General features: G+C 30.1%; 1 protein-coding gene and 3 non-coding genes across 4 annotated transcripts; 3 read left to right on the forward strand and 1 right to left on the reverse strand.

The window, feature by feature from the left end:
* The first annotated feature begins 45 nt into the window (after positions 1-45).
* LOC113383630 (prolactin-releasing peptide receptor-like) lies at positions 46-19,753 on the forward strand. The gene is made up of 2 exons (XM_026621880.1): positions 46-1,081; positions 19,463-19,753. The coding sequence occupies exons 1-2, from the start codon at positions 110-112 to the stop codon at positions 19,751-19,753; spliced, it is 1,263 nt and encodes a 420-aa protein (XP_026477665.1). The 5' UTR covers positions 46-109.
* On the forward strand, positions 9,445-9,657 carry LOC113383958. Its single transcript, XR_003367908.1, has one exon. It is a non-coding gene; the product is annotated as a small nucleolar RNA U3 (small nucleolar RNA).
* LOC113383974 lies at positions 10,804-11,016 on the reverse strand. The gene has a single exon (XR_003367923.1). It is a non-coding gene; the product is annotated as a small nucleolar RNA U3 (small nucleolar RNA).
* Trnal-uaa lies at positions 16,613-16,696 on the forward strand. The gene has a single exon. It is a non-coding gene; the product is annotated as a tRNA-Leu (tRNA).
* Positions 19,754-24,941: the final 5,188 nt, after the last annotated feature.

Below are 24,941 nucleotides of genomic sequence, written 5' to 3' on the forward strand. Positions count from 1 at the left end.
TACTCAAAATTTATACATGGAATTAAATTATACAAAAATAATGCAAAGTAATAGTCTCTAAAGATTTGTGAAATATATAGATATATGGTTCTATAGATCATTTTGCGAAATGGAGGCCACAAACACATCAGATCTAGAAGTTCCAGGCATTATCGAAGGGCGTGCGGTCCAGGCAATATTCACATCTTTGTACACAGCTATTTTGGTTTTAGGACTATTTGGAAATGTGCTGGTTTGTTTTGTTGTTGTGCGAAATAATGCCATGCACACAGTCACCAATGTCTTCATAATGAATTTGGCCTTGTCCGATATCCTTCTCTGCGTCCTGGCAGTACCTTTTACTCCAATCTACACATTTCTGGGCAGATGGGAATTTGGCAGTGTGATGTGCCATGCAGTATCTTATGCTCAATGTTGCAGCGTTTATATATCAACTTTAACATTAACATCGATAGCTTTGGATCGATATTTTGTGATAATTTATCCTTTTTATCCAAGGATGCCTATGAGGACTTGTGTGGCAATTATTCTAAGTATATGGTTGTTTTCCGCAGCAGTAACTGTACCTTACGGATACTACATGGAATTATTAGTAAATAATGTTACCGGTATAGAACTATGTGAAGAACGTTGGCCTTCCGAGCAGTTCCGAACGATATTTGGTTCAGTCACTGCCTCTATGCAATTTTTAATACCTTTCATAGTAATAGCTTTTTGTTACATTAGAGTCAGCATCAGACTAAATCAGAGAACGAAAGCTAGACCAGGAACAGCTAATTCTAGGAAAGAAGAATTCAAACGAGAGAGAAAACGTCGAACCAATCGCATGCTTATTGCGATGGTTACCATTTTTGGGATTTCCTGGTTACCCCTGAACTTGATCAACATGACGAATGATTTTTTCATTGATACAGTTCAGTGGAAGTATTACCATCTTAGCTTTTTTATGGCACATTCTCTAGCCATGTCTTCAACGTGTTATAATCCATTCTTATATGCGTGGCTGAATGAGCATTTTAGAAAAGAATTCAAGTTGCTTCTTCCTTGCTTTGATCGGCAATCCAGAGAGGCTGCGAGGCAGGTTTGTGAACAAAGTAGTATGCTTAATTTTAGGAAAATTCAGAACGTTTTGTGAATTGATTCATTTATTAATTTATATAAATTAATTTAATAGATATAAATGCATCAACAAGAAATCCAAAAACAGAATGTTTTTAAAATAATATAGACTTTTGTGTGTGTCTGTATATGAACGTTTGTGCATTGAAATGTAATGCTTCCATTCGTTATCATAAAGCTTATATCAAACTATGATCAAATAATTTTAATAGCATGCATTTGATATATAATGAATATTCGTTGCCCTGTATGATTGATGTTTCTTGTATTTTTGTATTTGTATTTGTATTCTTGTATTTGTGAAATGAATTTTGAAACCAGATATGCGATACTCATCGATACTTAAATTAATTACAGCAATATATTTAAACTATTTGTAATGAGAATTAATCATTCCAATTATTGAAATTTATATGTTCAATTATATTTTCAATTGCAAAATTGTTTTACAATCACTCAAATTGATATTAAATATCTTACATATGTTTTGTATTCATAAAAAGATATGTTGTTCTTTGCAAAGCAGTGGTGGTTGGCATCGTGCCTTAAGGCAAATTGCTGGAACTTCCCGTACCAGAATTAAATATTCGAGCATAAAAATCATAACAAATAAAAATAATCAATAAATATTGATCAATGTTTAATAACAATTATTTTAAATATTATCAAAGAGATAATTATATTACTACATACGTTTTCGAATGAAGATATGTTTAAATTAAGTGATATGTCATGAATGAATTCATTTGAGGATATATTTCTTACGATTACATTATAACATACGTCCACGTTTTCGGGCGCATGGATCAACCGATTTGAATGGCTGAAACATCATTCGATTCCTATTGATAGGAAAATGTGCTGATTAGTTCTTGGCGAAGGCAGGTCCAGCCGTTACGAAGATACAGAGCAAAGAGTGCAGAAAATAGAAATCGAGTTTTTGAGAGAACGGAGAATCCGATTTGAATGATCTAAAAAATATTCAATTTGTAATGATTGGGAAAAGAGGTGGTTAGTTTTTGGCAAAGACAGGTCCAGCCATTTCGAAGATACAGAGCTAAATGTGTAAAAAATGGCAGTTCTTGAGAGAACTAAGCGTCCGATTTGAATGATTCAAAGAACTATCTGCTTGTTTTAACAAAATAATTACTTTTGGAAAAAAAAAATTCAATTTTTTTTGTTGTTATCATTTGTTAAACAAATAATTTCCACTTTGCAATTCTGCTTATACAATTCTTATAAATATTAGACAATGTTACATTATTTATAATAATATATTTGAAAATATTTAATATTTCTCGAACATTTCGTCACGGTACGGGAATTTCCAGCAATTTGCCTTAAGGCACGATGCCATACACCACAAGTTTCATTTTATAAATTGAAACACTATCCTCAAAATTAACTTTTTTGGACGCTTTAAATAATACTAACATGTCCATATATAGACCAAAATATGTTTCCAATTCAAAATTAATCCATCTTGGGCTCTGCGGTGTGAAATGGAAATAGGAAAAACTTGAATTGGAGTTTAACTCAGCTCCCAGACCTGCCTTAGGGCAGTACTACCCATTATTATTATTCACTAGTATGCCAATCGATCTCCCTAGTTAAATACTTTACTTAAAATATTATCTATTTAAGTGATCAGTAATCTATAACTATTAATCTAATATATTTCAACCTGAGATATTCAACACTTTTACTGCGTTTTCTAATAAAATATCCAGTGTAATGAACCTATCATTTGCACAAAAAAATATGCGGTTTATCATAGAAATTTAAATAAAGCGATTGCACAGTAATATAAAAAAGCAGAATGATTAAATATGTAAATTTTACTGCAGTTTTAATAATTCAACGCATCCGCCAATTCCATAAAAAATATGCTGGTATTTTATTGCTGATAATTTGTTTTTCAAATATTATATAGCCATGATAAAGAATTCGCAAAAGTATATTAAAATAGCTTACAGTATTTTAAAATGATACAAAGACAGAGTAAGTAATTACGTCTAAGCATTATAGGGTGCTTATATGACACAGTCTTGAAGATTATTTTAAATGAAGAAAATATCTTGTCCACTAAATATCACACTTATAAGAAACCAATATATACATACAGTTAGAAGTCAAGCTTGTTTTCTGATTCATATTTCAGAATTTCTGAAATATGAATCTAAATATTAAATTTATTAAATATTTCGAATAATAGCATATGTATACACAATGATATAATAAACAACATGTGTAAAGAGAAAAAAAAGCAATTTTGTAATTCTTTACGTATGAAAATCGTTAAAATTATAAATTTCCATGAATAAGCATTATAGTTAAAATTCTAATGCATAATGCATTAATTTTAATCAATGAAATTTTTAAAATAACGCAAATAATATTCAACCTTACAATCGTACTTATTTGAAATGAAGCACCAATAAAATCTAAGCAAAAACTAATTTCGTTCAGCATTGTTTCTATAGAAAAATTAATATCAATTTCATAAAATTAATATGCTAATTACAATTTGGAATCCGAAACTTACTATATTATTTATCTAAAATAAATAATATTGTAAATATTCAATATTGTTTAAAAAAGTTACTAATAAAATATTGTTTAAAAAGTTACTAAATTAAAAAGTTACTAGTAGTAAATAAGTATCAATTAAAGCAATTGAGAGCATTCCCATACCAAAATAAATGAATCAATTAATGTTTTGATAATTACTAAATACTTCAATAAATTCATGTGCAAAGTTAAATAAAAATACAAATTTAAAATTTCTTGATCTAGTCCTCAAGTTCTGGGTATATTTATAAAAAAAACATAATTGATTGATGTCAGAGTAAATACTCCATTAATATTTCATTTAATTATAAAATTATCTGATATGATTAAAATAAATGGGAAAATACAACAACGTAAATTAGAGAACAATTCAGGACATTTTAAAAATTTAATTATTTATAAATTTAATTTGGGGTAAAAAGTTAAATATAATTTTGATGGAAAAATAATTTATAAGGCATGTCAATTTGATTACTAAAACTTGAAAAAAATAGTCTGGTGGTTTAAATAGTCTGATTGATAATAATTATAAAAAATATTGAATCATCTAAATATGATATGAATTCATCAAAAGTTCATGTTTCAGTTTTTATGCCCATTCGCACATAAAATATAAAAAAGATTTTTAAATTCGGTTGTTCAAATTCTTATATTTACCACAACGTGGATCAAAAAAATGCACTGTGATAAAAAAGATGTTCCAATACGAATTACATAAAATTTTAACAATGTTAATTAAAAATTGTATATAATCTTCTAAAATTACGAAAATTCGAGACTTTTTAGTGTTCAAAACGCACTATAATTTTTAAGTTTTAATTCCAAAATATTTGTAGAGAACCAAATTTAAATGATCTAATTATTATTCTCTCTGCATATCAATCCGTTTCATGTACATGTTAAATTTTTTTCAAAAAGGTAGAATAAAAAAAGTTATGCACAAAATTTAATACATTATTTTACAATTGCATTCACATATTTCATACGAATAAAATTGTTATTCTGAATAACTTACTTGGTTTGTTTGTAATTTTTTTAAACTTGATGAATGCAAAATATTTTATTCCTCTATATGATAATAGAAATAGATAGTTCAATACATATCACAACTCATACTTTATAAAGAAATTTTTAGCAGTAATTTAAAAGTTAGGCTTTGAATGAAATTATTTTTCATCACTAAATGGAAGGATTTTACTTCAAATAGAAATAAAAATTTCAGAAACGATTCAAAAAAAAGTTTAGTTAGTTTTTATTATAACATTTTCAAAAAAAAAGTTTATCTAAAATATAACGTTTTAGGCAGCCATTTGAATAATTTTACATTATTCAAAATTCTTAACTGAAAGGATTGTACTTTCAAAGAAAGGCATTTTAAGAAAATGTTCAGTAGTTTTTTTATAGTAAAAGAAGTTAATTTGCGGATTCTATATCAGGTAATACTGATATTCATTTTTACTTGAAATCATGAATGAATGAATGTTTTTAATCAAATTATAAATAAAAAATATTAAAAATATAAAAATCAAAATAAAAATTGTCTGAATTAGGTTGAAATAATCCTTTGCTTATTTCATTAAGGCGAATCTATATATGTAATGTACGTTATGAAATAGTATATGCTTCCATTATCAATGCTCATTAGCTTTGAAAACTAGAGTATAAAATTTCACATACCCATAATGTTCCTTCATCTGTTCGATACTGCATAAATCCGGATTTAAATTTCGAATTCTGATTTGTTCGAATCTTTTTTTGCCCATCAATCAAGATAGAATTCTGAAAAAGACGAATATATTCTGCATCAGATCACATTTTTTGCTCGTTATGGAAATCATACATGTTTTTGCTTTTAACGAAATTAATTATTTGTGCATCCACATACAATGCTTGTGCAACCATCATAATGGTTTCAATTTGATCGCAAATTCTTGTAAAAGACTTAGTTGCACATGTAAAAATAATTTTGCAAATGATATATTGTATGAATATAAATATTTAAACAATAAACTGAATTTAATAAAAATGAATTAAATACAACTTGCTCATATTATTTTTATAAAAATTTCGAACTTTGATAAATCTAAATTTCCAACAAAATAATTGCGATGATATAATTTTATTATTTGGATTCATAATTCACACTTATTGTAAATGTTTAAAAAAAACTGGGACTTTTTACGGATTTAACGCCACATATGTATTTTTTGTTAAATTTTGCATCAAATATCACAATGGTATCACAGTTTGAATTCCATGTACAAAAAACATCTCACAAAACTCCGAACAAAATAGTATCGCCCAACGAAAAATTTGCGTATTTTAGGATATTTGCTATTTTGCATGTTTCTGCAAATCATTGGTGATCGTAAATCAGTTAATCTCGTAATGAAGATTCACAATAAACATTACACCACACTGATAGTTCAAACTAGCGGGGCGCTTGGCATCGTGCCTTAAGGCAAATTGCTGGAACTTCCTGTACCGTAATTACACATTCGAAGAATAAAAATAATCAGTCAACAAAAATGTCTCTGAATAAATATTATAAAACAAAATGACAACTAGTGGGGTGTATGGCATCGTGCCTTAAGGCAAATTGCTGGAACTTCCCGTACCGTAACGAAATGTTCGAGGAATTCAGAATGTTTTCAAATAAATTATTATAAATATTGTAACATTGTCTAATATTTATAAGAATTATATAAACTGAAAGTTAAAATTATTTGTTTAAAGTATATTAGAACTTTAGTCAGAATTAGTAATAAAATCTGAATTTTTTTCGATATACAAAAAAAAAATTAAAAAAAAAAAAATTATACATTTTTTTTTCCAAAATCAATTATTTTGTTAAAACAAGTTGAAAGTTCTTTAAATCATTTAAATTGGACGCTTAGTTCTCTCAAAAACTGCCATTTTTTGCACATTTAGCTCTGTATCTTCGTAATGGCTGGGCCTGCCGTTGCCAAAAACTAATAATCACTTCTCACAAACATTACTAATTGAATGTTTTTTAGATCATTCAAATCGGATGCTCCGTTCACTCAAAAACTCGATTTCTATTTTCTGCACTCTTTGCTCCGTATCCCCGAAACAGCTGGACCTGCCTCTGCCAAAAACTAATCAGCTCTTCTCCCTATCGATAGGAATCGAATGTTTTTTGAACCATTCAAATCGGTTGATCCGTGCGCCCAAAAACGTGACCGGAAATTTGTATCCATACATTCATACACACACATCCATTTTTTCTGAGGTATGCCAAAATGTTCAGAAACCTTCAAAACGTCGAGAAATGTAAAAATTTTCAATTTCGATTTTCGGCCCATTACACTAACACCCTACGCGAAGTTAAAAAAATGTGAAATCATTTTAGATTAGACGACGTTGTTTATAAGTTTGATGAAATATATATATAAACAAAATCTAATTCATCGGATGTTAGAATGAACATATTTTATTTCAAACGCATCAATTTTGCGTTCGCGAAATATATGCACTGAGTTAAGAATTTTAAGTAATTCATGAAGTATCAACAATACAAACATAAAAAGTATTAAATTTAAAAAAATATTACAGACGTGGGATTCGACACGAATGGTGGCGCGTTAACCAACTCAGCTATAAGGACAAGTCTCGCGCAACGCGTAGAGCGGATGCCTAGAATCTAATAGGATTTTTTGCATTTTTTGCTATGTATCTTCGAAATGACTACACCTGCCTATACCGAAAACTAATCAGTACGTCTCCTTATCAATACGAATCAAATGTTTTTTGAATAATTCAAATCAGTTGATCGGTGAATCCGAAATGGACAAAAATTTGTATCCGCACACACACACACACATACACAAATACACATATTCACACACACACATACATCTATTTTTTCTAAGGTATACCAAAATATTCAGAAACCTTTGATACGTAAAAATATATAAAAAATTTTCATGCAGTAAAAATGTATTTTTTATGCATTATACATATCATTATAATATGAACTGTCGATCTTTATAACTTTATAACTATAAACTAGTGGGGTACATGGCATCGTGCCTTAAGGCAAATTGCTGGAACTCCCCGTACCGTAACAAAATGTTCGAGGAATATTAAATGTTTTCAAATAGATTATTATAAATACCGTAACGTTGTCTAATATTTATAAGAATTATATAAACTGAATTGCAAAGTTGAAATTATTTGTTTAAAGTATATTAGAACTTTAGTCCAAATTAAAATTAAAATCTGAATTATTTACAATATACAAAGAAAAAAATTGGAAAAAAGGGGAAAAAATTGATACTTTTTTCCCTCAAAAGCAATTATTTTGTTCAAACAAGCAGAAAGTTCTTTGAATAATTCAAATCGGACGCTTAATTCTTTCAAAAACTGCCATTTTTTGCACATTTTGCTCTGTATCTTAGACCTGCCTCTGGTAAAACCTTCAAAAACACACACACATCCATTTTTTTGTGAAGTATGCCAAAATGTTCAGAAACCTTCAAAACGTCGCAAAATGCAAAAATTTTCATTTTCGATTTTCGGCCCATTACTATAACTACCCTACGGGAAGTTAATAATAACTGGTGGTTTAATCGTGTCTTAACACTCAACGAACAAGTCTCGAAGATTTACGTTTTTACGTTTGCATGATGGTGAATGTTTACACGTTTAAAAATCCCAAAAGCTTTAATAAATACGATTATAAAATATTAAAAAAAAAACTAATTGTGAATGGAATTTTGCCTTAAGGCAAGTTGCATAAACTCCTCAACCAATATAAATTATTAGCTATTTGGATAAATTATTCAACTGTTTACTTCGAAAATAACATTTTCGCATTCACTAAAAAATAACCAATGTCTTTGTATAAATAAAATGAGTTTGATACATACGTATTGAAATACATTTAATTTCGTCTATTTCCTGTTCTAAAAATGTACTTTATTCAAGTGTGGATGTTAACTGTAATCAGTAGCAACATACAAAACACAATAGAAAGTACATATGCTTGGACATAGATTCTGATTAGAATCGCTCAAACTAACGGCAAAAATAAAAACTTCGATGTTTTTTTATAATCCAACCGCTTATCGTAGGCTTGTAATATGTTAGTATGTTATTTAATACTACAAAATCTATTTAGTACTACAAAAACAGTTTTTGATTTTTTAAATTAAATTGGTTAAACCAAAAAATTTGGACTAAAATAATTTAGACAAAAAATTTACAGTTTTCTGCTAATTACAAATAAAGTGCTTAGCCGATCGTCGCACAAAACTGACAAACGCAAGTTTCTTATCGAGTTACATCAAATGGCTTCTTTTATGAGAAATGGGCGACGAAAGATCAGACATCGGTACACACACATACTATTTCAAAAAGTTGAAAATCGTATTTTACTGCATATTTAGTTCCATGTTTCATATGATTACCATTTGCATTAGCTAGGTAAACATCAATTATCAAGTTTGAAATAAAATTTCAGAAGGCATGATAAAAGCTGAAATAGAGTAAATAATATATTATGAAGTACCATCATGTACTCATTATAGAAACTCGTTTATCTAACGCACTTTTCTAACCATTGAATAAACGCGCATACACGCACAACACTCATTCTATAAACAGCAAGAGTTGAAAATGGAATGTTAGATGTTAGATGTCACCGCATCGTATACCTGGGTCACGTTAACCTGTAATCGGCGCACAAACCTGAAAGGAATTTGCTTGTTTCGGTCGAAACGTCGTTTGGGCAAGATCATACTTCACAGGATCATTTCTGTAGTATGTCTTCACAATCTCTTCACTCAAACGTGGAGTTGATGCGACCTCGAAGATGAGTCGTAGCATCGCACCCTGAGCGTGAGAAAGATGCTCGAACTTCATTTGGAGTTTGATCATCATCGATGACCGTTCGCCAAAATCCCTCGTGGATTCTGGTCATGGGTACGATGCTTTCTGAGAGGTTTCTTTTAAACTTTATATTATTGTATTATCTTGACTGCGTTCCAATAACAACAAACAACGCCCAATTTTTATCTACTTTTGAGTTTCTTCTTATTCAAAGGATTGATTAAATACGAGAAGTAGCTTGGGGACAGTAAAAGTTACAGCGGGATAGAAAAGTGTAAATTATTTTTAAATCGGTTCTGATCCCGGTCATTACCTAAATCGGTTACAATAATTAATGGTGATGGCAATATTGTTTAAATAGAATTATAAAAGCAATCTCAAATGTCCTCAACGATCCGATCCACAAGGTCAAAAAATGACGTTTTTGCGATTTTTGCGAAAAAGCAACTATATTTATTCCAGAGAGTCATAATTTTCAAAAGTTTCGACATCTTGAGTACTTTGAGTTGAGTATAAGCTTTTCCTGGTTTAAAAAAATGAATAATTTGTTCAGTTTGAGTTCGAGCAGTTTCTCGCAGATAGTCACAAACAAATAACGGTTCATTTCAATGTTGAAAACTAAATTTATTGCTGAAAATATATAAGTTAAACACGCTAATAATGATGCTGATGTACTTAATTATTGAAACAGCGATAGAGCAGTTTAATGTGATAAATAGTACGTACTATTGTTGTTGGTGAAGATATTGATTCACTCATCTTAAATACTATTCGAACTCCAACTAAACATTTTTTTTAAGACCAGGCAAAGCTTATACTCAAAGTGAAGAAGAAGAAGTAGATCAAGAAAAACTGTACGAAAATATTGAAAATTACGACTCCCAAGAATGAATTTAGTTGCTTTTTTATTTTTGCCAACAAACATTACAAATATTATTTTGTAAGTAAGTGTTCCAAAACAAATAAAAACACAACAGACCCGTAAAATAGGCCACGTGAAAAAAACGAGCTAAGAACACTACCTCGTATGTGTTGAACTTTCTTTTCAAAGTGATCTAACATCAACAGTATTGTTGCATTTTGTACATAATTTTATGCTCTCTACAATTTTGTTTCGGGTAAATGTGCGATAGAACTGATCGACTGAAGCTGAAATTCGCAAAAAGATCATTATTTTATTGTCCGCGAAATAAGAAGGAGAAACGCAAGTTGTTATTGGAACGCAGTCAAGATAATACAATAATATAATGTTTAAAAGAGACCTCTCAGAAAGCATCACACCCATGACCAAAATCCACGAGGGATTTTGGCGAATGGTCATCGATGATGATCAAACTCCAAATGAAGTTCGATCACCTTTCTCACGCTCAGGGTGCGATGCTACGACTCATCATCGAGGTCGCATCAACTCCACGTTTGAGTGAAGAGATTGTGAAGACATACTACAGAAATGATCCCGTGAAGTATGATCTTGCCCAAACGACGTTTCGACCGAAACAACCCAATTCCTTTCAGGTTTGTGCTGCGATTACAAGTTAACGTGACCCAGGTATACCAAGCGGAGACATCTACCGTTTCAGTTTCAACAATATAGAATGAGTGTTGTGCGTACATGCGCATTTATTCTATAGTTGGAAAAGTGCATTAGATGAACGAGTTCCTATAACGAGTACATGATGGAACTTCATAATATATTATTTATTCTAATTCATTTATCATGCTTTCTGAAATTTTATTTCAAACTTGATACTTTAAATTTATCTAGCTAATGCAATTGGTAGTTATATGAAACATGAAATTAAATGTGGCATATGGCAACTTCCTGAAGGAGAAGTTTATTTTCGCGAAAAAAATCCGATTTGCTAGTTTTACGTTTCTTTGATGTTTCAAGTAATTCTGAATCAAATAAAACCAAATTTGAACTCGTGGTATGGCATCGTGCTTTTAGGCAAATGGCTGAAACTTTCCGTACGGTAATGAAATTAAATCCTTTACAATATTTGAAATAAATATTAAATATAATTTATTATATTTTATAGACCAAATATAAAGGTTTATAAATTGAACGACGATATTTATATTATATATGTTTACAAGAAAGTAAATAAACAAAACTTTCAACCGCATCTGAAGTGAAGGATACTGCTTAATTTTTATAAGAATTATATAAACTAAAAAACCAAATAACCAAATGTTAAAAATATTGTAAATATATAAGTGAGCTTTAGAACTTTAGCTATGATTAAAATTTAAATCCGAATTATTTTCGATATTTAAAAAAAAAATTAGAAGCTAAAACCCGAAATGAATGAAATTAAATGTACTAGATAAATTAATTTAATTTATACAATATAATAAGTATGTTTCAAAGATTATCAATTTTCAAAATAAACAGTTGAACATTTTATCTAAATAGATTGTTTTAATTCTCGATGATAAAGTCGATTAGTTACATGTATCGGGAAGTTCATGCAATTTTTCTTACGACAATATGCTAATAGTTGGAAATTTGAGTTTTTTCTATGCAACTAGGGCCTCACAGTGTTAGCATTTATTGTGGAGGCCATTATGTTCTCAGTGCCGTTAAATTATCGTTTGTGACTCTCGATTATCGTGCATATAAAAAACGGATATACTAACGGATATATACATAGATAAATAAACGTATATATTATTAAATTCCATAAATAAATAAGTATAAATATATTATTGTGATATAAGTAAATTCCAAATTTCACGGATAAATAAGTATAAATATATTATTGTGATAAAAGTGAATTTTCTTCACATTTTTATTTATTAGTTAATGATAAAACAAATTACAAGTTGGCACATATTGAATAGCACAAGATATAATTTTCAATGCTGAATTACAAAATAAAGGTTTATCTAAAAACTGTATTACTATTGAACACATCTTTTTATTTAAAATGATATTTATACAATTATAAATCTTTTATATTATATATAACAAATACAACATTTTTTAACTAAAATATGTTATGTCATCCAGATCGACGTTTGGTTGGTCAGCATCACTGGTATTAGTATTAATATCGTTCACTATTGCTTGTGGAAGTAGCATATAGAGATTTCTTCATTTTAAAAAATTCATCTTTAGATGGTTCGTAATCAACGCAGTTATGGTTGATTCGCTGACTACTTAACAATAGCCCGTTAAGTGTATTAGTTACCATAATTTGTTGCGTGTTTGGCATTTTATTAATCCAATCTTGCTAAATATTTGCTCACATTCGGCATTAGCATGAGGTAATGACATAATATTCAACAAAAATTTGGCTACATTTTCAAAACTCCAAACCTCTTCCTTATGTTTGTAAATTAAAATTTTGTGCCAAAAATTATATACTGGATCATCAAAACTAACATCATCTGGCAATTCAAAATTATGAAACCTTCGCCATTCATTATCAATAATCTGGCTTTTTAGGAGGAAATCTGAAATCTCTCTCGATAACAAGGTACTTCTGTACGAAACTATCATAGTGCCCATTTGGACTTATGGAATCGAACTATGGGGTTGCTCTTGCAAATCTAACATAAATATCATTCAAAGGTGCCTGAACAAAATACTGCGTATCCTTACTAATGCGCCTTGGTATATTTCGAAATTTTGCCTACATAAGGATTTGAAAATCTCAACAGTCAACGAAATGATCAAGATTAGAAGTTCATCTCTCAACAATAAATTAATCGAGCATACAAATCCTACTATTCAAGCGATTCGCAGACCGTTAAAAAGATTGAGCAAGAAATGGCCTTCCGATCTACCAAACACCCAGCCCAATGTGTGCACGCGACTTTTGTATTACTGTTTTTATTTTATTCTTATTTTAACTTTTTTTTCATTTTATATTCATTTTTATTTTTTTTATTTTGTATTTTTTTGCTTATATCAATTTTGTAAATAAGACATTGAAGTCTTGAATAACAAAAATAAATTGTAACAAAAAAATATATATCAATAATTTGAATTTGACTTGGGTTTAATAATCGGGGCAGTTTACTCATTAATGCTAGTAAACTTGGCGTAGTGATTACTGTTTTACCATTCATTGCCTCAGCAGGATCCATTACTGATGAATTTTTTTAATATAGTATCATTGAAATCGCATCGTTTTTTTTATTGCTTCACATCTTCGAATTATGAACTTCTTGCATTTTGCAAGAAAATGCAATTTTTCTTGTAAACGAGGATGTTTTGAAAAGTCTGCTTGGTTAAAATATTTAAAAACTTCTACTCCAACATAAATATTTTGAATATTTTTATATTTAGTCTGATCCGATGGTTCAATATTATATATGGGTGTTTTATTCACGCAGTCAACATCCATATACGTTTTTAATAAATCCAAAAATGTCACACTAATTTTCTTATGAACTGACATAATAATGGGCTTTTCGGACTGGAATAACTTGTTTAAATTCGGGAGGTTAGGTAAAATCCACAATAAAAAATGGTAGTAGAGCTTTATTATGGGATTTTGCAAGTATTGAAGTATTCTTGCAACTTCAGATTCATTTTCATCTGTTCCACCACCAACATCTTTCCTCCTTTTACTCATCTTCCTGCATTCCTCTTCATAATTTAATTGATCTGAGCAGATTGTAAAATTGTATGCTGTTTCAAATCCAAAATGGATTGAATTCCTTTGTATGCATATTGGCGTTTTGAGCTCACTGAAAAATGATTATAAACTTTCTGTTGGTAATACAGAACATGCAGTACTTGCAGAGATGTAATGAGATGTAATGAGTGACACAGGCATTTCATTATGTAAATTCCAGGACATATCTGCTCAAAACGTGTTCTTACTGAATTTTTATCCCCCATCATAGAGTTACACCCATCTGATCTAAACCCAATAATGTTTGTGAGTGGAACTGAGTATTTTTCAAAAGATTTTTCAACGCAGTTAAAAATATGTTGTGCTGATGCTTCAGATGATTTATCTTCTTCATTAAAAATCTGATACAACTCCCAGAAGCGACTGGTGATTTTACCTCGCTCAGCATCATAAAATCTAACGACAATGCATAAATTTTGTGTCCTAGAAATGTCAGTTGACTCGTCAATTAAAACACTAAATAATACATTCTTTAACTTTACAGATAAATCTTCGTTTTCAGTTGCTTCCAATTACGTGACTTTGATTATTTTAACCTTAAATCCTGGGCAATTTTTGAATCTGGAAAGCAATCCTTTAAAACAGGTGTCAGGTGATCCATTAATTGTGCTCAGCTAGAAATCCACAAAGTGTTATTTCTGCACGTGTTGCATTGTTATCAAATGATGTTTCCACTTCTTTTGAGTAAATGATTGAATTGATTTTTGATTTAAAGCCGAAGTGATTGATGACAAATGACTTTTAGATTTGCCATGACTTTTAATTACAGTGAGCTCAGCAGTAAACGATGTATTACATAATCTGCATCTAGCTTTAAACTTGTCTGATACATCTGGCATTAACCACGTGTTGAACTTGGTATCATTCATTAATTCTCTCAAACATTTTTGCTTTTTACATGCATAAAGTTTAGCCTGTAGTCTTTTTGTATCTTCATCAGAACTTATGTTACTCATCTTGTTCGAAAACGTAACACTTAAAATAGCAAAAAACCACGTTATACTTCTGTAGATATGGATTTAGGGCTGGAATCTAACCTAAATCAATAAATAAAATACTTTTAAAAATACAAGCAGAAACTACTAACTACACCAATTGATTTGTAAACTAGCTTTAAGTGGAATTCTGTCTTAAGACAATTAAGGCATCGTGCCTTAAGGCAAATTGCTGGAACTTCCCGTACCAAAAATTATTATTTTTTTTATAAACAATTAACATTTTTGAAAAAATTTTACTTTGAAAAAATTAGATTTTTGAGAAACAATAAATTTGACAAAAAATTACTTTTTTAAAAAAAAATTTTTTTTGAAAACAAAATTTTTTTGAAAAGAAAAATGTTTTCTTCATTTTGACATATTTTGGAAATTCTGAACTTTTTTTCAAAGAAATCGTACTGCATAGAGACGAAATGTCAAAGCGCGCATGTGCCGCGCCGCCGTCTAACGCATAAGCATTGGTACGGAACCCGTAGAAATGTAAAAAAAAAATATACTTAATGTTAAAATCTTTATAAAATATCTGATAATTTAATGTGTATATGTCTAATGTTCTTTTTTAACCGCCGAATGGCATTTTTTTTTACTTTTTTCATTAGATCTCCGAAACCGCTAGACCTGCCTTCATTAAAATTTGATCAGTTCTTCATCTTGTCAATACAAGTAAAATGTTTTTTAGTAAAATCGGACGCTCCGTTCTCTTAAAAACTGAGTTACCGTTTTAGGCACTTTTTGCCCCGTATCTTCGGAACGGCTAGACCTGCCTTCGCCAAAAACTAATCAGCACGTCTCCTTATCAATACGAATCGAATGTTTTTGAATTATTCAAATCAGTTGATCCGTGTTCCCGAAATCGTCGACGAAAATTTGTATCCGCATATACATACACACACATATACATCCATTTTTTCTAAGGTATGCCAAAATGTTCAGAAGGTTTTGAAACGTAAAGATATATAAAAATTTTCATTTTCGATTTTTTTGCGATTACTATAACTTGCCCTACGGGAAGTTAATAATTACCTGATTCAGCACAAAAAATGTTTTTTAGCGGATTGTAATTTCAGTTGTAAAGTACTGCAGCGCACAACAAATATAAATATCACAGAGCTCCAAACGATAAATGGCTTTCGAATCCAAACAACAAAAGTGTACATACAACAAAGATCACGTTACTGAGAGTGTAGGTACCATAGATAATGTAAAATAGGTACTTAGATATGCTTAATTATTTATGACTGCAATTTCCATAACTAAAATTCGATGCAGTGTTACCAACATATGCTTTATAAATATAATTAACAACCATTGCTTACAAGAGAGGGCAGCATAATACATAGAAAAAGATTATCGGTAATTTATCTTCATTTTACTGAATTATCGTGGAATGATGAGTTATCGTGAGAGTCGCTTGTTCAATCATCAGTCAGGTTGGCCGAGCGGTCTAAGGCGCCAGATTTAAGCTCTGGTTCCCGAGAGGGAGCGTGGGTTCGAACCCCACACCTGACAAAGCATTTTTGGTATAATAAGTCGAATTTATAAAAATTTTAAATAAATATTTATTGTTTTTATTCAATCCTTTAATTTATTTATCAAAAAAAATAATTATTTTAGCACATTTTGTTTTTTTTTAATTAATTGATTCTAATAACTAGTGGGGCGCATGGCATCGTGCCTTAAGGCAAATTGTTGGAACTTCCCGTACCAAAAATTATTATGTTTTTAAAAACGATTAACATTTTTGAAAAAAAATTATTTCAAAAAAATTAGATTTTTTAGAAACTATTTAATTGACAAAAAATTACTTTTTTTGAAAAAAAAAATGTTTCTTTATTTTGACATATTTTGGAAATTCTGAACTTTTTCTCAAAGCAATCGTACTGCTTTAACTGCATAGAGACGAAATATAAAGCGCGTAAGCGCCACGTCGCCGTCTAACGGATAAACATTGGTACGGAACCCATAGGAATGTAAACAAGATTTATACTTATTGTTAAAATCTCTAGAAAATATCTGATAATTTTATGTGCATATGTCTAATGATCATTTTTGACCGCCAATTTGGCTTTTTTTTTTTACTTTTTTCATTAGATGTCCGAAACCGCTAGACCTGCCTTCATGAAGATTTGACCAATTCTTCACCTTATCAATACAATGTTTTTTGAATTATTAAAATCGGACGCTCCGTTCTCTTAAAAACTGAGTTACCATTTTTGTCACTTTTTGTCCCGTATCTTCGGAACGACTAGACCTGCCTTTGCCAAAAACTAATCAGCACGTCTCCTTATCAATACAAATCAAACGCTTTTTGAATTATTCAAATCGGTTGATCGGTGTTCCCGAAATCGTCGACGTAAATTTGTATCCGCACACACACACACACACTCATAAACACACACATACATCCATTTTTTCTAAGGTGTGTCAAAATATTCAGAAACCTTTATATATAAAAATTTTCATTTTCGATTTTTTTGCGATTACTATAACTTGCCCTACGGGAAGTTAAAAATATATTTTGAACGGAAAGTTTCAGCAAATATAAATAGATATATAAATTGTTAAAATTCTTATTAGAATAATAATTATCATTAATGTCACTACTTATGAAAACAGTCAGAAGCTAGTTGGTATTCGTATTTTGCCTTGAGGCAAGTTACATGAACTTCCCGAAATGTGTAAACAATCGACTTAATCAGTAAAAAATAAATTAATTTATGAGTGATTAAAAATATTCCGAGTGGATTTGTCCCACCCAGATTTGAGTTTTTATAGAGGTTATTTTTTAAAAAAACTGTTAAAACAATTAAATAACGTATTAAGGTCTAGAAAACTAAGCAACAGCACTCATAATCAAAACAAATAACAACGCAATAAAATACTTTTGTTATGGAGTTTCAAACAATGTCGTTTTTCTACCGATAGCAACGTCGTAAGAATCAAGGTCGTATCTGATTATACATTTTTGCCCTCTACTTTCAAATATTGTAAAAAAAATCTTAACTTTACTGGTTTTGGAGATACCGGTGGTGGACCGGCTAACAGTTATGGCAATTAGGGTTTATACAAAAACCGGCATTTCAGAAAACCGGTTTTCGAATTTTAATTTGACTAAAAAAACGGTTTTAGCCGGTTTTCGAATTTTATGTAGAAAATAATTTTTGCTCAAATATTCTGTGATTTATTCGCAAATTTAGTGTTATTTAGAGCAGTATTTGACTAAAATTAATTATTGTTCAATTTTATGGATAGTATGCAAAATTATTTTAATTTTAATTAGTAGAACTAGAAAATAATAGTTTATCTTGATTAAATTACTTTGGAAATAATTATTCGTTATTCATGCATCGTTTTCACATATAGGAATGAAAATATTTTTATGATAGTGAAAGTAAAATTTTCGAATAAATAAAAATATTACATTTTTAAATAAAAAACATTCCTCAAATTAATATTAGATACATATTAATACATACTTGTTAATATCAATTTTAGTTTTAAAAACAATTAAGCTAATCTCGGGTTTTGTCTGTTCCAAGCAATTTTAATTAATTAATTTTAAACATTTTAACTATTTTTTTGTTTATAAAAATATGATTTCAAAAAACTGAGAACATCTATCGAATTGCTACTTAGACGTGTCCTTTGTTTACTCATAAAATTTCCTGAAATAGAAAATACTTTCATACTTACGACCAAATTATGCTTAACAGTTTTTAAAGCTTGATATAATAATTCTAAGTTTTTTGTTCTTTTATTTGTGGCTTCCGAGGTTTAAAACTCTTTTTCTTAAGTTTGAGTAGAGAAAGTTACTTCTTCAAGAATAAGTCATACTGATTTAAATTAATACATACACTTGTATAAAAATCTAAATATATACAAAACCTTCCTGGGAACCATTGCAGACTGATAAGATATCAAATGCTATTGAACCGATATGATTTCAAGAATCAAAACGCATTCATCTATCTTTTATATTTGGCTGTATTTGCCATTCTCCATTTATACAGTGAAAACCGACTTTTTTTACTAAAAAACCGGTTTTTAAAACCGGTTTTTAAAAACCGGCAAACCCTAATGGAAATCCATAATATAAAGTTAATTACGACGAGTTAACAACATCTTATATAATTAATCTAAAACACTATTTCCTTGTTTCAAAACAATTGCAAGAATCCAACTGTTGACTCAATATGCACGTTGCATGCGCTGCAATATATGTTTTTATTTCACTTCGCTGTATCGAATTGTTATTTCTAATCGTATTCGTTGTAGGAGCAATGGCGATCAGAACGCACTTGCAATGGAAACAATGAAACTTTGCAGGAGACCCTGCTGCCGTCCAGTGTCCATCGGCCGTCCGCTACGAAGCAGGAGGCGGTCGGGGCGTTGGCCAACTCGAAGCAAACTGGCGCGACCACAATCGACCGCGAGGACGAGACGGAGGAGATGGGGAGGGTTGTGGACACGAAGGTAACGCTGCAGTTGGTCCAGACCGATGGGAATGTCGTCAAAAATAATGGTGACTCCAGAGGACAGCATAATAACAGCAGCTGGGGTACATGAGCATGTGTTGTAGGTGAGTGAATTATAGAATTTTTGGTGATTTCACATACTAAACTCTAAAACTAAACTTGTTATAGTTCATTCAATTAAGGGAAAAAAATCGGTTTACCCTTGTTACAGTTTTACTTTCAGAATTTTATAAAATCAGATCTATATTTCAAAAACATAATGGTCTACTTACTACAGATTTTCTGATAAAATTGTTCTGAGAAGGCCTTGGTTCTTTCTAACCTTCTATCAAGTCATGTCTTCTCTCAACTATACCATTAGAATATAATAAAGGCTGGTCTATATTTTACAAACTGAGTTGTCTACTTACTACAGATTTTCGCTGCGAAAAGCTTCAGATATTTCAAACTTTCTACCAGGTCATGACTTTTTGGTTCCAATTTGTCACAATTCTACCCTCAGAATATAATAAAGGCTGATCTATATTTTACAAACTTAGTGGTCCACCTACCACTGATAAAATTGTGCTGAGAAAAGCTTTAGATGTTTCTAACTTTCTAGCAGATCATAACATTTTACCAAGTCATGACTTTTCGATTCACCCTTGTTACAGTTTACAATTTAGATTTTGGATAGTCCTTGTCGCAATTCTACTTTCAGACTTAGTGGTCTACCTTCAAACTTAGTGGTCTACCTACTACAAATTTTCTGATAAGATTGTTTTGAGAATTGAGAAGGCTTTGGATCTTTCTAATTTTCTAGCAGGTCATGACTATTTGTTAGCAGGTCATGACTTATTGGCCCTTTTTGCAATTCGATCTCCGGAATATAATAAAAGCTGATCTATAATTTACAAACTTAGTGGCCTAACTACAAAAGATGCTCTGATGCTGACAGAATTTTCTGAGGAAATTGTTTTGAGAGTAGCTTTAGATCTTTCTTTCTCTCCAGCAGGTCATGACTTTTCGGTTCGCAATTGTCACTGTTCTTCCTTCAGAATATAATGAACGCTGATCTACATTTCAAAAACTTAGTGGTCTACCTAAAACAGATTTTCTGATGAAATTGTTCTGAAAAGGGCTTTGGATCTTTCTAACTTTCTGGCAAATCATGACTTTTCGCTTCGCCCTTGTCGCAATTCAACCTTTAGAATGAAATAAAGGCTGATCTACATTTTACAAACTTAGTGGTGTACCTACTAAGGATATTCAGATAAAATTGTCCTGACAAGGCTTTAGATCTTGTACCTAACTTTATCCAAAGTAACTTTCCTATTGTTTGTCGGAAAAAAACCTTTGATCATTTGAATTAGATGACATGGCGAAGAATTTATGCATATATCTGATTAAATTTTACCAATCACCTGGTAAAAAAATGTTTTAATTTTTTTCGCACGTGATTTAGTAATGGCACATTCAGAGACATTGGCAAATAGCTATTCCCTGTGTCTACTTACTAAAAATTTAATTTGAATTGACCCAGCTATTATTTCTTTGCTTCGCACATGTTTAAATACACTTAAGACGGTTTTATTATTTCTCTTTTCTCCAGTATTGATATCAGATTTTTTTTCAAAGTTTATAGTGTAATCCGCACTAGATCCTTCAGTTCCTGTCTAAATGAAAATATGTAATTCACGAATTCGAAATTCTGAATCCGGCGCAGCCATAAACATGTAGGTACATTATAGTATGGGATTAAATGATACAGTATGGAAGCCATTTACCTTCTGGAGTAAATAACTAAGTAACTTCAAAAAATGACCTTTAATAGTGTTAATATTTATTATTCTTGAAATTTATTATAAATAACAAAGTTACGATTTTTCAAAAATTTTGAGACTAATAAAATTTTCTTCAAAAAGTGGAGTTAGTAGATATAAATTATATTTTTTTCTATTTGACATATTTAAAAAATTTCTTTATCGTGAAAATCTATAATCTGTATAACATTTTTAAAATAAAAATCAATAAAGTCAGCGTCAGGTTTATTACTATTTTCCTCAAAAAAAAGCAAAAAATAGTTTGTTATACTAAAAGCCAACAAAAAAATAACAGAAGTTTAGTTCATTTATGTCAATTCCAAATTTTATAGCTTTACGGGCCTCACTAATGTCGATAAAACGTATTTCAGTTTCATAAAATAATGAATAAACTTTAATGAATATGATTTTTAATGTAGAATTTAGGAAAATATAAACAGAAAACAGTCACCTATATCTTTTCCTGCAAGGTTGAAAAAATTAGTTCAGTTTTGAACTTGCCATTCAAATAAAGCATCTCAAGAAAATCTTTCCTAATCGTTACTATGTCTTCATTCCGTGGCTATTGAAATATCTCTTAGGTATTCTGAACGAATTTAATGTGACCAAATCCGACCCGAAATCACCGCAACAAAACAAATAGGCCGACGATTCAATGGCGTGACTGCCGCCTAATGACAGCGCATAATTCTGGTCGTAAGGAAATACGCTCCAGAGGACATGTTTCTGTCAAGTACAACAGATTATACCATTAATTGTATTTCCGAATTAATGATAACGACAATTTATAACGCCAAATGTTACTGGGTTCCCTTTGAAACTATGTAAAGCATGCCCGAAACGAATCCTTAAGTGAAATTATAATTCGTTGCAATTCATCATCTTTTACATTAGGCGTGATCAAAGCGCCCAAAGAAGCGAGATAAATTATAAGGATAACTAGTGGAGCATCGTGCCTTAAGGCAAATTGCTGGAATCTCCCGTACCAAAAACTATTTTTTTTAAAAAGATTAACATGTTTGAAAAAAAATACGCTGATGAAATTAGATTTTTGAGAAACTATAAATTTTTGACAAAAATTTCCCTTTTTTTTTGAAAAAAAAAAGACTTTTTGAAGAAAAATTTATTTTGAAATATTTTGGAAATTCTGAACTTTTTTTCAAAACAATCGTACTGCTTTAACTGCATAGAGACGAAATATCGAAGCGCGTAAGCGCCGCCTCGCCATTTAACGCATATACATTGGTACGGAACCTATAGGAATGTAAACAAAATTTATACTTATTATTAAAATCTCTATAAAATATCTGATAATTTGATGTGCATATGTCTAATGATCATTTTTGACCGCCAAATGGCATTTTTTTTACTAAATCTCCGAAACCGCTAGACTTGCCTTCATGAAAATTTGATCAGTTTTTTATCTTGTTAATACAAGTAAAATGTTTTTTGAATTATTAAAATCGGACGCCCCGTTCGAATTACCGTTTTTGGCACTTTTTGCCCCATATCTTCGGAACGGCTAGACCTGCCTTCGCCAAAAATTAATCAGCACGTCTTCTTATCAATACAAATGTAATATTTTTTTAATTATTCAAATCCCTTCATCCGTGTTCCCGAAATCGTGGGCGAAAATTTGTATCCGCGCACACACACACACACATACATCCATTTTTTTTAAGGTATGCCAAAATGTTCAGAACGTTTTGAAACGTAAAGATATATAAAAATTTTCATTTTCGATTTTTTGCGATTACTATAGCCTGCCCTACGGGAAGTTAAAAATTTATCACCTTTATGAAAAATTTATGATTTTTATGAAAAATTTAAAACACTGTAACCTTTGTATTAAAATGCTTGAGGTTAAACAATAAAACTAGTTTTAGGTTTTAAAATATTAAATAATTTGAACCTGAAAACTTATATTTGCAGTTTTTTTTTTATCTCACATCATTAATAAAGTCAATTTAAAATTGGGTTATTTATAAATATAACACTATGTATATTCAAAGGGCTTTTTTAGAAAGCTCTTACACCAATTTAAAAAAAATGATATTCAGTAAACCTCAATAGCAAATCATATAGACTAGTCGCAATAAAATTGTGAGTAATAAAAAAAACAAATATGAATTTAATAAATGTAGTCCAAAGAATAGCAATGATTGAAATACAAAACATTTTTTTTCAAGCGTACGAATTAATAATTTATCAATATTTGTTATAGATAAAAAATTCAATTCGAATATATAATTGTTCATCCATGTAAACAGATGGACTGATTTATAGGTATCGTACAATAAATATGTAAATTTAAAGCTACATGTATGAATAATAAAGGATTTAATTAATTTTGTCGTGTATATAGACAATAATGAACTACCATGTATTATTTGTTTACTTTAACAATTAGCAATTAGGTTTAGTTAGTTATAGAAAATTAGTTTGATTTGCTATAAGTTTTTTTCACGTGCATAAAAATAAATGGTTTCGAAAGAAAAAAGCTACTTTAATAAATCTAATCGATTTTTTCTAACCACATTTAAAACTTATATAAATAAACTTGTGCCCCATCCAAAGTACAGAAGTAAAATATAATAAAGATACTGGTTTTCCAATAGAGTAGGATCGGAGATTAAAGGTCCGCGGGTAAAATGGTCCACCACTAACATTTCAAAAACACGTAAAGTTAGGATTTTTTGACAAACGATATTTGAAAGTATAAGTGAAAAAATGCTTAATCAGTCTCCGCTTCAAATCAAGAAACATACCTATCAGGAGATAAAGAACCAAGTCTATAACAAAAGTATTTTTTTTCGTTGTTAGTTTTATTGGTTCTGAGCGCTGTTGTTTAGTTTACGAGACCTTAATAGAATTTTTAACTATAGTTATTTAATTGTTTTATGAAATTATTGTTTGTTTTTAAGCTAGATTCAACAGATTTTTTTATATGCCCTCCATTAAAGCTTCTATCTGGTTGGGGCAAAAATGGTCAACTGTACCATGGCAAAGGTGTAAACAATCAGAAAATAGTAAATATAAAAGCAAATTAAGCTAAAGCAAATTAAGTTAAAGCAATTTAAGGATGTGAATTAAATAAATAGTTATTTCAACTCTGCTGATGAATATTTCTGACAAAATACCAAATCAAATCAAAATCAAACTTATATACAATGTTATCTGCCCAAAAAAATATGCCCATAAATTTTGTATCTAGCATTGGTTGAATAAGATAGCTATTGTTTTGTAAAATCCCATTAAATTTAAAATAAAGACATTGGGTCTGTTTGCACCCAGCCTAGGGGGCGTACAATAATCACGTGATTGCTTTTCAAGGATTTTGGGACCACTCCCTCCCCCTTGGTTATACTTGGTAATATTTAAAATTAACCCTTTCCATCAAACATTACGTGTATTTATAGTACCCTAAAAAAATTCGTAACTTTTTGTAATATTTTTGAAAAATTATGTTTTTTTTTT

This window comes from Ctenocephalides felis, unplaced genomic scaffold (assembly GCF_003426905.1).
Source record: "Ctenocephalides felis isolate EL2017-DRISC unplaced genomic scaffold, ASM342690v1 CF-g0.4_SCAFFOLD_03570, whole genome shotgun sequence".
In the NCBI taxonomy this organism is placed as follows: domain Eukaryota; kingdom Metazoa; phylum Arthropoda; class Insecta; order Siphonaptera; family Pulicidae; genus Ctenocephalides; species Ctenocephalides felis.